Here is a 15,988-nt window from a genome sequence, read left to right as displayed (position 1 = left end):
TTTGACACAACTTTTATATGGAAAACCCACAGGGGAATATATTAGTAGGGAAATTATATTATCGACCACCGTAAGGTTGGTAGAATTTTATAGAATTTGACTGCTATACTATTATGAGTATAATAATCGTTTTTATATTCCTAAGTCATTTTTTGTGATAAAACTTTTAAATGGACGATCCATACTATTAAATACAATTTAAAATATTTATCTAGAAACCAAATCATATATCTTTAGACATAATATCTTTTACGATTAAAAGCCTCAAAAGTGACATTTTTAGCGGACAGTATAAGATATTTTTCAATTAACAGTATAGAAGAATAATGATTGGTTGAATTTTTGATAAAATATTTTTATTCACTATATAAACCAAGATTGATAACTCCAACCTTGAATTTAAAACTTCTATACCCCTATTTGTAGAAAATTATTTAAATTTCACTGTTCATTTTATACCCACCCAATAAACTTTATTATAAATTCAGATAGTAGCGAGATTCGACTTTTACATACTTCAAACACTTTAGATCATTTTAACGGTATGAATCATACATTCAAAAAATCTATCATTAAAAAATAATAACTTTTAAGTATGAAGAACTTCATACGCATAAGAATATAACAGTTCTATAATATGCAAAGGGCGAGAGAGATGTTAATGCATGGTGTGTGTTTGGTGATGGCATTGGTTGCAACATCAACCCATCAGATTCTTTGTGGTGTGCATTGCATTACTTCGCATAAGGGGTATCGATGGACCCCCATGACTCACCATTCCTATCCCACAATGAACCTGAAGTATCAAGTTTGGTTGCATAAAATTCAAATTGAGCAACGTCATTTTCCAATGGTTTTCATTCAAATAATTTTTTTCTCCCCACTCCTTATACTTTTATAAGTAATAACGAGTACGAGTGCACTCGAATGGTAATAAAAACATGAATTAAATTATAGGCTGACGCAGAAAGCCTTCTTTATCAACTGCGCTAGCAGAAAGGGAAAATGAAATGAAGTGCACGCACCTTGAATATATATCTAGGTTACTTAATTAGTATGAAGGATAATTAATAATTAGTATTAAATGTGTTACTGTTAATTTAGATCAAGCGAGCATGGCACATATGGTTTGATTTATGTACAATAAACTTAATTTGTCCCCAAACTTTATTAGGTGAGCCTAGACTAGAGTCAACAACCAACTAAACCCAACATATAAAACGTTGATACCTCCATAAACCCAACATCTATATACATATAAGGAGCTAAAATTTTCTCTTTTTAAAATGTTCATTTTTGCTCAATTTTCTCTTCTAAAAAAACAAATTTTTATCGATTCTTTTGATTATGATCGGTACCACCATACATCTTATCTACAAACAGTTATAAAAAGTGTCAGTGCACACAACATTACTTAAGCATTTAATTAATCCCTCCTTTGCCCGGTGAAGGCGTCGGAGTCGTTCTCAGATGGAATTGACTCAGGAGATGCAGAAAACTTGACGCCACAGCACGGCACTAAGTTTTCTCTAGCATTAATTGAAAGCCGAAACACGGCACTCTGTCCTATCTATTGCCACGAAAGACTTCACACAGGTCAAAGTCATCACCGTAGAGACCGAAGTTGAATGAAAGACCGCAAACTTATCTGTGTCCACTTCATGGGAACCTCTCGGCATTTCTAACATATACATTTACGCAAAAGAGACTACCACACAAACCATAAAGAGCCAAAAACCTTTCGCTTTCGCCGGCTCCTTTCGTAGGCCACGGCGGAGAGACTTACGATCTCACCAACTGGTGAGTCGCAGCTTTTCTTAAACCACAATTCGCGCGCTCTGTGATCTGATATTGGAGAGAAACAATTCACGATGATCGATCATCAGGTGACGATGAATCTGAACCACGGCCGACGTGGTATGCAGTGTGCAGGCAATGAGTTACTCGCAGCTGAGAAAAGGACTGCAGTGTACTACTAGTCTACGCACCAGGTGCTACTAATGTTCATTCAGTTCACATTACAATGCAATTGATTGGTAGTGAGAAAAGCAAAAAATGAAAAAAAGAAAAGAAAAAGGAGTACCTGGAATTCAAGCCTCAACTCTTCAAGTCCACTTAAAGTCATCGCACCAGCTCAAGTTAGCCCCCATAAATTCCCAGAAATTGGGAAGCTTCTGTAATTTTTGTGCAGCAGTTTTGGCTAGCTAATAGGAGTTGGGGATTCCTTGCAATGTCTTCGTATTCCTTATTATCATCGAATTCCTCGGAGAATGATCACCCCGACGACATGTCTTTCGAGATCATGGACTTCCTCACCTTCGGTGAACATCCGCGAGAAGAGACCTCGGCTCGCGATCAGCCCCCATTTTGGGAGCAGAGTCATGTTGTCCTGCAAGAGAACAGCAGCGAAGCGAGCAGAACTTCTGGTGGTGATTGCAGCAAGCAAGTGTTCGGTTCGAGACCTTATCTTCGAAACCATTGCTTGCGCTTATACGATTTTTTTTAACATACGATTTGTTTGCAGGAGTCAGAGTGCGAGAGCGAGCTCTTCGAAGGGCGGTAGAATGAAGGTTGCATTCAAAACTAAGTCGGAGCTTGAGGTGTTGGATGATGGATACAAGTGGAGGAAGTACGGGAAGAAGATGGTGAAGAACAGTCCCAATCCCAGGTAATGAAGCTCATATCTTTCAACTAATAAGACCATATTTAGTTAGGCGACCGGAAAGCGAGCAAAACAAAGCGAAGCAACGGCAAGTCGGTGTATGTTATCAAAGTTCATGTTAGTCTCTTTTTCTCCGGCAAACAAAAAGCCATGAGTAGAACAACGAAATCATATCATTTTTTTTTTTTGAGAGAAAGATTGTATATGCAGAATAGACTCTATATGCATGATATATCCAGATAAAATTGAATACACAATTAAGTTTTATTTCTTGGGTATTCGCATGATAAAACCATCATCAACAGCATATGGATGAAATGGATCGCAGGAACTACTATCGCTGCTCAAGCGACGGATGCAATGTCAAGAAAAGAGTGCAGAGAGAAAAAGAGGACTCGCGTTACGTGATAACCACCTACGAGGGAGTACATAACCATCATGCTCTTTTACCTGCCTCAGCTGATTATGAAGCTTCCGGGAAAGACACTTTGGCGAATTGTTTTCAAGAAAGCCACGTCTGAAGAGAGCTCGGAGAATGTTCTCCTGCACCGAAGCCAGTGCGTTGTCGAGGCCGTGCTTGCGAATGCAATTGATGTCTCCGGTAGCAACCGATTTGAAGATGGTGGATCTCACCTGAGAGAAGAAATTAAGAATATATCAGTTTCCCTCGTATTCTGTATGCCCACCGTGCATCTTATCATACTCCGAACAACTGAAATTCTGGTCTTTCATAATAACTATTTGTCAATTTTCTGTTGAACTAACGAAAAGGAACAGCACCATCCAGTAGATGTGAAAAGGATGCTATAAGTAACTCTATCAGTTTAGCTGTTAATATACTTTTCCTTTCATGTCGCTTTTTAGCAGCTACCTCCAGAGTTTTTTCTTGAATTTCATTATACATATTTGCATATGCAAAGAGAGATATAGAAAAGATTCTTTGCTTTGCTCTTCCTCACAAAGGTTATCTATCTAATTCCGATCACGCAAATTGGTTTGAACTTAGTCAGTGATCTTCTTCTTTTCTCAGGCGCACCAATAGGCACTGCCATTGCACATCCAAATGAAGGTACAATTACCCTGCTACCAAGCAAAGTGTTAATCAAACTACTCTTTCTTTTCTTATTTTATTGGGTACTTTGATGCTTTGAATCTCTTGTTGACTAAGAAGAATGGATTAGTATTATTTTCTTTGTTTAAAAAAAAACAGCAACAAGAAGGACAATGAGTTAAAGATTAGAGTATGATGAGTTCTCAAAAAGCTGGTACTATCTGTACTCTGAAAACTCAAGAATGCATGAGAATGACTTTGTTTCGCCATCACGAAAGGAAATGAACTCCTACAACAACAATTTAGGTATAAATCATTTCGTTATTACAAAACTGAAAAGATTAAAGCTATTCTTTCTACTTATTGCATAATTAGTAATAACATTTTCTTCATCTATTGCTAGTTATGAGGCCAAGGACCGGATACCATTGGCTTTGCCACAAATTATGCAACTTTAAATGAATATAGCCAAACATAAATAATAAGAATAAAATGCTATATATATTCAAGAAACAAAAAAAAAAGAGAGAAAGAAACCAAAAAAGAACTACTATTGTGCATAAGCTTCTTATTTGTATACAGATATGCGCGAGATATTCCACACAAGTTGGTTTTCCGTATTTCATAGAGCAATTTGGCTTCTCCTTTAACACATCAACTTCCATTATATATTGTGGAGACAGGAACTATGTCAAAACTTAGTCTTGTCTACTTTACTAATATAAAGAAAATTCAAAAGTCATCACATGAGATGAGATGACAATAACAGTTGAATTTGCGCAAATTAGTAAAGAACTATTACCCAAAAAAAAAAAATGTTGAATTCTCTATTTCTCTAATACGAACAATGCCAAAATATCTTTTGCTTCGCCATTTAGTTCTTGCATAATTAGAGCAACTAACATAACATATAACAGGAATTGCAATTCTTCATCGTTTATCGAATACAAAAGAGAATTTGATCTAAAAATTAGAGAAAAGGAAAAACCCTCTTACAAGACAAGTTGTATTAGAAGTGTCATCCTATACAAATAAAATAAGCTACTCTTCATTATACACACTATACACATCGGTCGTGAGCGAGAATAATAACAGGTATAGAAATGGAATTATGTTTCAAACAAGCAAAAATGCAAGAACATAAACATTTCTTTACAAAAAAAAAAAAAAAAAAAAAAAAAAATCTGCTCTAGATCCAACCATCTTAGCCTTGAAAGAACAGTTGCACTCATGCCTGGTCCTTTGGACGTGACAATCAAACTGGTCCATTTTAACATAGGGCTGTGAAGTACTGATAGGTTACATTTTTCTTCTTCCCTCTGCTTTTGCACAACATAATAGTTTCATTCGGAAAGATGATATTGGTATTACGTATACACAAGGACTAAGATCTGCTAACACGCAAAGAAATGCTCCAAAGAGTATCTCCTGTCTGCATCGTCGAGCTCACTTCAGAAGGCTTTTTAATGGCCTTTGATTTCATTAAAGGACGCTTATTGCTCTTACCGATCCCAGTAGCAATTAGCCACCTAGACCCCGATTGCAGCTGCGTAGGATTACCCCATAATTTTCTCCTACAGTATTCAGTCTTTAAAACCGTGACGTGAACTTCTGTAATTTTAAATGGAGGAATCGAATTTTCGTCCACAATCTTGTCCTTATTTGCCAATGCTTTTGCGCCAGCTTGAGCATCCTTCTCATCTTGTTCACTATTTCCTTTCACCGAAACACGCTCCACTTGAACTAGACCAAGCATGGGCATTCCAACCGCCTCGTAGTTATGTAAAGGATCATGAAACCGAACCATCAAAGAAACAGAAAAATTATTACCCAGCAAGCCCCACCTTCTGCTAGATCTCTTCCCTCCTTTCTTAGCCCCTTTCGCGACTTCATTTAGTAGTCAGAATTAGCATGATGGGCTGCAAGAATATTTGAAGTTCGATCACTACTCTGATCTTCTTCATCGACAATTCCGGAATCAAGCCTAATACACTCATCTAAAGTTAAAGACAATCCGATCAACCCGTCAACATTGTCTCCGTTATCTTTAACATCTGAAAGATGTAAGCCAGCAGCTGCTCCCTCTAAACTTATAGAGAATTTGCTTCTGGCCTGTGTCCCATCCAAAGCTGGAACTTCACTAATAGATTGAGCACTTATGTTGGAAGGTGCCTCTTCGCCTGTCATGCCGGATTGTATTCTAAGGCCTTCGAGGGAAAGGGTCTCGATCTTGGTCATTGCCAACGGAGATTGTATTCTCTAATGAAACATATTCAGAAGCCATCTCCTTATCGCTCGACAAACTGAAAGCCGAGCCTTTATCTTTTCTGCTCTTACCAGAGGCATGTGGAATGGCCTCTGACAGTGCATCTGGAATTTGATGTTGCAGCAAATTATGCCTGCATAAGAAACAAAAAAGAAGAGGAAGAAGGAATTTCAGACAATGTGATAGAGGAAGCGATATGCCGAAGGGGAGCTAAATTACAAAAACCACCACATACATTTGGATTGCAGGAATATGGAACTTGGTTTTTTCTTCTTTTTTTTTTTCTTTGCTTGTCTCTTTTCTTTGTTTACAGTTGCTTTTGCCTCCAATGATACAAAATTTTAGAACAAATGTTGAATTCGAACAGAAACTTAAAACCTATCTAATTGAGAGCTTCTTCTTGAACATTTTATTCAACTCATGTGAATTATTTCAATTGTCTGTAAACAAAATTACCTGCCAACTCATTTTCATCAAGTTTTCTTTTTAAATTCGACAGTCCTCCTAAAATATAGGGCTTATATTTGAAATGAAAGTTAAAACAACAGGAAAAATGTTGGGGAACATAGTCCTGAAATAGGAACAGGGCTGTTTCCTAAAATTTGACCAAAAAAATCGAATTTTGAGAGAAAAGAAAAATCTGAACAAGAAAAACCTGTCAGACCTCTGACTTGCCTCCAGAGAAGGAGCAGCTTCCGGGGCTATTTGCCGCATTGTTGTCCCCGTAATATCTTCCAGCGGTATAAGCTTGCTCACTTGCACCGATAGCCTCTCAATTCCCATTGATGCGAAATGCTGCAGTATTTCGACAACCCCTGTGCCCATTTCTGCGGGAACTACAATTGGACAGGAAACCTGCATGATTAAGCTCCCGTTATTCTTTGCATTCTCGAAAAGGGATGGATCCATCGACCGTAAAAATCCCCCACCCTTTGTCCGAACAGATGGACCCGATCCTTCGCCAATCGGCGGCAATTCTAAAGTTTTCTCGGATGGGATAGCAATTGGGCTACCAAATCCGCTTCTGCTGTCACTAGGTGGAGAATATTGGAAGGATGTTTCGTTTAATCCCCGGTCACGCATCAAAGTTTCGACTTCTTCATCCTCCACCATCTCTGCATTGGACTTGTTATTTACAGCTTGATTAAGCTCTGACTCAGTTTCATGAATGATTGAAGAACAATCATAATCCTGTGATACCATTTCCTCACCGAAATCACGACGAAGGATACTGTTGCTGGAGGCCAAAGCTTCCTTCTTGAATTGCTTCCACAATTGCTCCCTTGGTGAGTCGGGATCACTATCGGAGCTCAATTCCGATGAGCTTTCATCTATACCTAACATGCGCAAGATTGCAGAATCACGATTAGACCTGCGACCAACATAGCTCTGCGGATCAGTCAAGTTCTCTTCAATTTTCGGAGATTCTAATGTGTCCTCTGATCCTTGAACTGAGAGGGCAACAAAAGCGGATTCCGTCTCTTTCGCCATTTGATCCTCTTCGACAACTTGGTCTGCCGTGCTAGATCCGCCAATTCGATCCATCGAACTAACCTCGACTCCCTGCTCGATCACGGTATACTTTGTTTCGTCGCACCCGTCCTCCTCCGAACATCCCTTGAGCAGCTCTGACAATGTGTAGTGTCTCGACTTCAACTTGGCCACCTCGCCGAGCTGACTTTGTGCCTCATGATCACTGCTGCCGCCACAAGAATTCTCATCTTCCGGCTCGAGAGGCGCACCGGACTTCGAGCTGCGCGGGATCTCATGGAGCACCTTCTTCACATTGTCCGTCGAATGCCGTTGATCATTGCTTCCAATCGAATCATTCATCTGACCGGGCCAATTCGATCCCCCGGCCTTTTCATATAAGACCTCGGAGATCTTCTTCTCCGCAATCGGATCGGCGGCGGCGCCGTCCTTGAGGATCGAGAATCCTAGGCTGACATCGAGCATTGCGCCCCTCGCCGCTCCGGATAGGCGGAGGCTAGTGCTCCACCTCCCCGTCGTCTTCTCCTCCTCCACCATTTCCTCTGCGGTGAGCGGCAGCAGCCGCGCCAGGTCCACCCGGTGCCTCCCGAGGTCCACCTCCGGGGACCCCACCACCGCGGTGCGGATCACGAACAGGCGAGGCTCGTAGTGCGCCGCGCGGCGCCGGGGCCCGCCGCCCCGGGTGTAGTACACGGAGCACCGGTGCGTTAGGGTTTCCTCGAACTCGGCGGCGCCGCCCACGGCGCGGACGGGGCTCGTCGCCCCGGCGTCGTCGTCGTCGTCGTCGTCGGCGGCGGCGGCGGCGGCGGCGGAGGAGGAGGCGCGGCGCCACCGGACGGCGAGGGCGGCGCCGTGGAGCGCCGCGGGGACGCCGTCGACGGAGTGGACGCGGAGGGAGAAGACGCACTCGAGGCGGCGTTGGCCGATGTGGGAGAGCGCCTTGAGGGACCTCCTCCACGGCGAGGGCTTCTTCGAGGACGAGGGCTTGGGCCTGGGGCAGGCGACCTCGCCGGAGGAGCGGCGGGGGACGAGGGAGAGGGCTCTGCTTAGGGTTTGGATGTCGCGGAGGAAACGGCCGTCTCCGGCGTGGGTGGTGTTGGTGTGGGTGTGGGAGGGGGTGGTGTAGAGGAAGAGGTGGTGGTGGTGGTGGTGCCGTCTCCGGCGTCGTCGTCGTCGTCTTCGTCTTCGTCGTCGTCGGCCATGGCGGAGAGCGACCTCTCCGACAAGGCTCTCCGCCGAAGTGGACTGCCGCCAACAGAGGAGCTCATGTGACCGTCACACGAAGAGGCGAATTAGAGCAAGGAAGTGGACTTCCGTTCCGGGGTTCTCCCTCTCTCCCTTCCATGGAAATACGGATTAACCGAGATTAATAAAGCGTTACCAATAAATAAATAAATAAATAAATGTGTAGGGGTTAGAGACTAGAGTGGTTGCAAAAATGTGTAGAGATTCGAAACGTGCCAACATTGTCTAAACAAATTAATAAATTGATTCTCGTCGTCTTCTTACTTACTTATCACGCGGCTACAGTTTAAGCGGTTAAGCCTTTACGTAACCGCTTAACGCCAGGTTTAATTCCTTTTTTTTTTTTTTTTTGGTTTAGCTGCTTTAGCATATTTGTGTAGTGATCATATATGATTTGAGACCGGTCGTTCCTAGCGCAAGTGGCAAAAGGTTTGATGGTTGATAATTAAAACTCTAAGTTTGAATCCTAATTGATTTATATTTTCAGCTAAATTTATTTTTAAATAAAATAAACAAAGCGGGTAGCATACTATCTATCTCTTAAAAAAAAAAATATGCTTAAAGAGAATAGCAAAATATTATATTTACAAATATAGAATGGTAAAATTGTAAATCATAGGTTGACAAAATAATATATATTTTATCATTCCATAATTTCTAAAGTATAATACTTTTGCAATGACGCAATTTATAAAATAGCCATGTCCAAATGTATGACTTTCGACGTAGGGCCATGATGCTCGAGCCGCTACTCCATGCCGATGCATGGCAGAAAAAGTTTGCGGGTTCCACCACCGAATAGTGAAAAAACTATCCCTGAAACATTACACCCACTGAATAGTTAATGAAGCTAACTCAAAACCCAAACTTGAACCATAAAATCAGAACCCAACAACAATCATTTATCTTTACCAAATTTTAAAATATATTATACTTAAATTTAAGGGTACGTTTGGTTCGCATTATGAAAGATTACTAGGAATAAAAGATATCCGAGAATTTTATTTCTATTCATCCTATTACTAAGAATATGAAATTTCTGTATTTGGTTTGCACGGTAATATTAATTAGCCATGTTATTTAATATTACAAAAAATATACAATTAANTGCACGGTAATATTAATTAGCCATGTTATTTAATATTACAAAAAATATACAATTAATTAATTTATTTATTTAATTAATTTTAGATAATGTTACCAAAAGTTTCAACATCTTTTTAGAAAAAAGGAGAGAGAGTATAAGTTAGAGAGAGAGAGCATAATTAAAAAAATAGAAAGAAAAATATAGTCGAAACTAGAGGGAGTGAGAGAGTTGAAATTTTAGAAAGAGAGAGAGAGAGAAAGCTTAGTTTAGAGAGAGAAAAAAATGTTAAATTTTAGAGAGAAAAATAAGTTTAGAGAAAGAAATAAGGTTAGAGTGTAAAAAAAAAATATATTAATTAGCCGGCGGGTAAGAAGAAAGAAAGAGATTAGACATATTATGATTATTCCAATCCATTAATATGAGGATACCCACCCTCCCTTAAGGGAATGAGATTAGTACTTTGGGGTGAATTTTATTCCCAAGTGAATCTAATATTACCAACTAGATTACTTAGTGCGTTTAGCCAAACATCGTCATATTTTTTTATTCCCATTGGATTAGTAGGAATCTTTAAAAGATAGCGCGAACCAAACGCACCCTAAGGGTAAACTTCAAATGCTACGCCTGTGGTTTCGCACTTTCTCACTTTAGTATCATGTGGTTTAAAGTATATCAAGTTAGGGTCCCGTGGTTTCATTTTTATCTTTTCGTCAGCTTCTCCGTTAATATTTCGTTAAATTATATACAAAAAACTTTAGATACCCCACCTAGATTTATCGAATATTTATTTTAGTATCTTTTAATTTTAATTTTGTTACTGATTTAATGAAAAAAAATTAGTGGAATCAATAATAAAAAGATAAAAATAAAATCACAAGATATTAAATTGATACACTTTAAACCATATGATACTAAAGTGAGAAAGTGTGAAATCATAGGGGTGGTGTTTGAAGTTTTTCTTAAATTTAAAAATCCAAACTTCAAAGTAAAAAAAATAACAACTATAAAATTACAAAAAAATATAAATAACTTAATTTGAATTTTTATATTATATTATTATAAAATCAGTTTGAGTCCCGATATGATATAGATAAAAAATCAAATCCGAAGATGTACCCGTCGTGTTTTCGTTTTTTAATGGGATAACTTCGAAAACTCCCTATGTGGTTTCGCACTTTCTCACTTTAGTACTCTGTTATTTAAAATGTATTAATTTGTCCCCACGTGGTTTCATTTTTTTTCTTTTTTTTATCAATTTTATTATTTTTTTTTCTTAAATCAGTGACAAAATTAAAATTAAAGGGTACTAAAGTAAATATTCTGTAAATATAGATGGGTATCTGAAGTTTTTTATATATAATTTAACGAAATATTAAGAAAAAAGCTATAGAAAAGATAAAAACAAAACCACAGGGGAGCAAATTGATACACTTTAAATCACATGGTACTAAAGTGAGAAAGTGCGAAACCACATGAATTATTTTGAAGTTTTCCTTTTTTAAATTATACACATAATCAAAATTATACCGAATCTATCTGCTGGCTGCTGCCCTCAAAGTCTATCTTCCTTCTGCAGCGGGAAAGAATCACCTACTCTTATTTTATAAGAGAGAGAGAAAACTATGCTGGTATACTATCGGTGGCACGAAGGACTTCGTGCTACCAAATTATTTTGATCTACACTACTAAAAATATTTGTTAATTAAATTTCATAATTTTTCGACATTATTTGGCAAGTGATCAAAAGGTTTAAAAAATGATAATTTCAATGGCCGATGTGATGCATTTGTGAATTTAACGGTGTAAAACAATTCAAATCCGATGAATTTTTTATAAAAACTTTTTTTTTACTATTTAGAATAAGATCAGTATCTCTGATTTTAAATTTAAGTCTTTTATCATCATTTTTAATGAAATTTTTATTTTCAGCCGTTCATTTTTAGACTACTCGTTTGATAGGTAAATGATGTCGAAAATTTATAAAATTTAGTTTTCAAATACCTTCAATAGTATAGATCAAGTCTAACGGAGCCGATTGTTAATTTGGAAGCCGCATCGTCGAAAATAACTCGGTAGTACGGGTATACCCGCCGGACTCTCTCTCTCTCTCTCTCTCTCTCTCTCTCTCTCTCTCTCTCTCTCTCTCTCTCTCTCGGGTTAATTGCATACAGGTTTTCGCAAATATAATGAATTGTAATATATATCTTTATAAAGTTCAACTTTCATAAGTTATTCCTGCAAAAGTCCTAATATTTTCAAATATGTCCCTCTGGTTTGTTACCGTTAGAGAGCCGTTAGAAAACTGTTTATATTTTCAATTTTGCCATCACAAATATGTTCCTCCAAAAGTTATAACAGTATAATATAAGAGGGGTAAAAATGTCAAAAATTAATCCGGGTAAAGCATTTAACCTATGGTTAACTAAACTTTTCTAACAGATTCTAATAGCAGAGACATCTGAAAACATTAGGACTTTTACAGGGATAACTTATGAAAATTGAACTTTATAGGGATATATTTGCAAGAACCTGTATGCAATTAACCTTATACAGAATTGAGCTTCTATACTTTTAAAAGTACAGAGACCTTTATACTTTTAAGTTGTTTTAAATGATAGGATATTCGATTATACGATCGGTTCCATTAGATACGACCTACGCTATTGAAACTATCTAGAAATCAATTTTTCTAATTTTTTGACTTCATTTGCTTATTGAACGAGTAGCCTCAAAATGAACGGCTGAAAATAAAAATCTCATAAAAAACAGTGATAAAAGACTCAAATTTTAAATCAGAAGTATTGATCTTGCTTTTGATATTAAGTAAAATTTTTTATTAAAGTTTCATATAATTTGGATTGTTCTATACCGTTGAACTTAAAAATGTGCTACATCGATCATTAAAATAGTCATTCTTGAAACTTTTTAGTTTCTAGATAGTTCTAATAGCGTAGATTATGCCTAACGCAGCCGATCGTCGAATCGGATGTCCTATCATCGAAAACAATTTACAAGTACGAAGGTTTTCGTAATTTCGAAAGTACGGGAGACACACTCTATACATACACACACGAGTTCGGCTACAATGCTATCAATAGCACCAAACACTTAGTGCTACTAAGTTTTCTACCGTTATATCTACCATTTTGACCATTTCGTTAGATCATACTATTCAACCAACCACCCACTCAACCCTAGAGGATCACCATCATTTTAACCGCACATCCCTTAATCTCAAGGTCGAAAAATTAATAGCATCAATAACTTGGTGGTATTAATAGTATTCCAGCCTAGCTCTACACACACAATATATACATTGAACATCATGTAAACGGTTAGCAGCATTTAGTCATGAATGAAACTTCTTCTCAATTTACCTTGGCCTTTACTCCACTAAATTATTTTGAAAGAAAAACAAAGTTGTATATTGGAACTAATGTCGGTATTAACTTAAATTAGAATAGACCGGCCTTTTCTAACGCAAGTAGCAAAAGACTTAATAGTTAATATCTGAGATTTCAAATTTAAAGCTCATATGTTTCACATTATCAACTAAATTTAAAGACCTACTGTAATAGATAAAGTCGGTCAATATATACTTTTCTTGTTGGAGAAGTATGAACAAATGCCATGCAACTTCCTCGAATAAATGCGCCGACGTACGCTCCTATAACTTAAAGGCTCCTATCGTTAACTTGCAACGTTTTAGAGATTCAGCGCGCGTGTAATATATATTTTCCCAGATTTTGATTTCACTTTATTTTGGATCCATGGCCAATCTATTTAACCCCAGCTCGTATGGCCTGTATTTGGTCCCGCTCTTCCTCCTTGCCTACGTCTCCGCCAACTCTTCTGCTGCACGCCTCTTCGCGTGCATCTCCTTCCTCGCCCTTCTCCTCCTCCACATCTGCGTCCACCTTCACGAGGCTGCGCCGCACGGCTCCCCTCGCCGCGGCAGCATCAGGGCTGCGGTCTGGTCACTCTCCACTTTACTGACTGCGATGTTCTCGTACCGCGTCGCGGAGATCCTTCCGCTGCCCATGGCGGTGGTCGTGTGGTGCACAGGCGCGGCGACGGTAACCTTCGGGTTCTACTTGCTGTTCGTCTATAATAATTGTAAGAATGACGGTGCCGCTGATGCAACTGCGGCGGAGAAGCCAGCAGCTATGGATTAATGCTGCTTTGTATTTTTCATGAATTCAGGACGAAGTATGTGCAGATCACTGGATACGTACTTTGCTTCAGTGTAATCTTATGTGTCATGTATTATACGTAAATTAATAAAATGGAATAATCCATTTGATGGTTGGATTTGTATAAAAATTGGTCTGATTACTCTAGCCACTCCAACTTCAAGAAGTCAAATTTTTTTTTTAAAAAAATCCTTTATTAGAAACTACGTAACCTTGTAATTCATTTTAAATGGTCCTCCGAGGCTCCAACCGTAAATTAAGGCGAAGGAGGCAACAGGACCGCTACACTAGGACGCCAGATGACTCTCAATACCAAACACCATATGACTCTCAATGCCAAGTGGGTCTAAAGCCCAATTTTACAACAGATGACTCTCCCGACTCGGTCCGTTCACTCGTGTTAGGCTAGGAACGAGAATAAGATTCACTAATTCTGATAGTTGTTATTTATTTTATAGAAATCGAATTTTAATTCTCATTTCACTCTAGAATAAAAATGACCAATCCATTTATGATGATATTCGATTTTAAATTCTGTTTCGATTCATTGTAAAATAAATTATTTAAAACTCTCTTTCATAAATACCTTCTCTTTCATGAGCACTCTTTTCTTTCCGAACTAAAATCTCCCTCAACATTCTAAATATTTCGTTCCGATTTTCATTCTCACAATGAGCCAAATATTTTTAAATAATTTATTATTTTATTTTTTTATTCTGATATAATTTAAATTTAAGTTTTTATTTTTATTCTAATTATAATTCGGACGTGCTCTCAAAGCCAACCGGGCATAAGACCCAGTCTTCCCTGCGTACCGGGCCTGAAAATAAGCCACGTCCGGAGGATAGGCCGAAGACCAGCATTTATTGGGTAGCGTGCGACGAGACCCCAGTTCCATGGACAAAAATTCTATGGGCACTGGCCCCAAATTACTTAATTTGGGGCCGGTCATGGCACAGGTGCCACACGGGGTCCATCCTCCACTGCTATCCCAATATGGGGAGAGCATTGAAATTCCGGGTGCACCTTGTGCATCCATATTAGGGGCACCATAAAATTATTTTTTTAATTTTTATTACTTCTAATTTTTTTTGAAACCAAATAGTGTAAAATTTTAACTTCTACATGATAAGTTCTAAAAAAAATAAATAAATTATTACATAAAATTATAATTTTAAAAAATTATAAATCAAAAATTAATTTTGTGGTGCACTTAGTATAGATGCACCAGGTGCGCCCGGAATTTCCATTGCTCTCCCGATATTGGGAGAGAAGTGGTTGATGGGCGCCGCGTGGAACCTGTGCCATGCGGCGCCCATCCGGAACAGGCCCCAAATTAAATAATTTGGGGCCGCTGCCCATAGAATTTTTATCCCAGTTCCATTGACTACAAAGTCCTCATCATCAATATTCAATCAATCAAATATATTTTTATAAAAAATTAATAAAAAATATATTTTAAAATATTATAATAGAGTGGATGAAGCTTAAGTACTAAGGATCCCTTGGGAACATAACACATCCTTAACTATTTCAGTCTCCAAAGCATCTCAGAGAAATATTTTTNTTTCGAAAATACAGTAAACTTACTCTATATATATATATATATATATATATAAGAGAGAGAGAGAGGAGTGGGTGAGTGGTCCATTTGGACCACTCAAGCAGTCCACGATAACCAAGCTTTCTCGTGGACCGTGCCTTTTTGAGCGGCTGTGAGCCGCGCCTTTTGGAGCAAGTTTTCGTTTTCCGCGGAAGGCGGGAGGAAAACGAAAACTCTATTTTTTCCGAGAATCTTTATTTTACGAGCAACCAAATAAGGGAAAAATCACTTTACCGAAATTTTTTTTTTCTGAGCACTTTTACATGAAACCAAACACCGCCTAAAGGGAAAACTTCAAAAACCCCCTACGTGGTTTCATACTTTTTCATTTTAATATCCTGTGATTTAAAGTGTATCAAGTTAGTACCCTGTGGTTTCGCACTTTCTCAC

General features: G+C 38.3%; 3 protein-coding genes and 1 long non-coding RNA gene across 5 annotated transcripts; 3 read left to right on the top strand and 1 right to left on the bottom strand.

Annotated features, from left to right (window-relative positions):
• On the top strand, positions 1,704-3,525 carry LOC109722013 (probable WRKY transcription factor 75). 2 transcript variants are annotated; one of them, XM_020249854.1, is made up of 3 exons: positions 1,704-2,448; positions 2,525-2,668; positions 2,991-3,525. In XM_020249854.1, exons 1-3 carry the CDS (start codon positions 2,231-2,233, stop codon positions 3,181-3,183), a joined length of 555 nt encoding a protein of 184 aa, XP_020105443.1. In that variant the 5' UTR covers positions 1,704-2,230; the 3' UTR covers positions 3,184-3,525. The 2 variants fall into 2 exon arrangements, with proteins under 2 accessions (XP_020105443.1, XP_020105444.1); XM_020249855.1 differs by having other exon boundaries at positions 1,711-2,442.
• LOC109722491 (protein PLASTID MOVEMENT IMPAIRED 1-RELATED 1-like) lies at positions 4,684-8,904 on the bottom strand. The gene is given in 5 exon segments (XM_020250571.1): positions 4,684-5,615; positions 5,618-5,963; positions 5,965-6,112; positions 6,644-8,558; positions 8,636-8,904. Coding segments are annotated over 5 exon segments (3,030 nt in total). The 5' UTR covers positions 8,739-8,904; the 3' UTR covers positions 4,684-5,097.
• LOC109722492 lies at positions 5,673-6,391 on the top strand. Its single transcript, XR_002219494.1, has 2 exons — positions 5,673-5,776; positions 5,882-6,391. It is a non-coding gene; the product is annotated as an uncharacterized LOC109722492 (long non-coding RNA).
• LOC109722502 lies at positions 13,519-14,124 on the top strand. Its single transcript, XM_020250591.1, has one exon. It carries the CDS (start codon positions 13,573-13,575, stop codon positions 13,975-13,977), a length of 405 nt encoding a protein of 134 aa, XP_020106180.1. The 5' UTR covers positions 13,519-13,572; the 3' UTR covers positions 13,978-14,124.

This window comes from Ananas comosus, linkage group 16 (genome assembly GCF_001540865.1).
Source record: "Ananas comosus cultivar F153 linkage group 16, ASM154086v1, whole genome shotgun sequence".
In the NCBI taxonomy this organism is placed as follows: domain Eukaryota; kingdom Viridiplantae; phylum Streptophyta; class Magnoliopsida; order Poales; family Bromeliaceae; genus Ananas; species Ananas comosus.
Note: the sequence above shows the minus strand (reverse complement) of the source record. Positions and strands in the feature narration are given on the sequence as shown.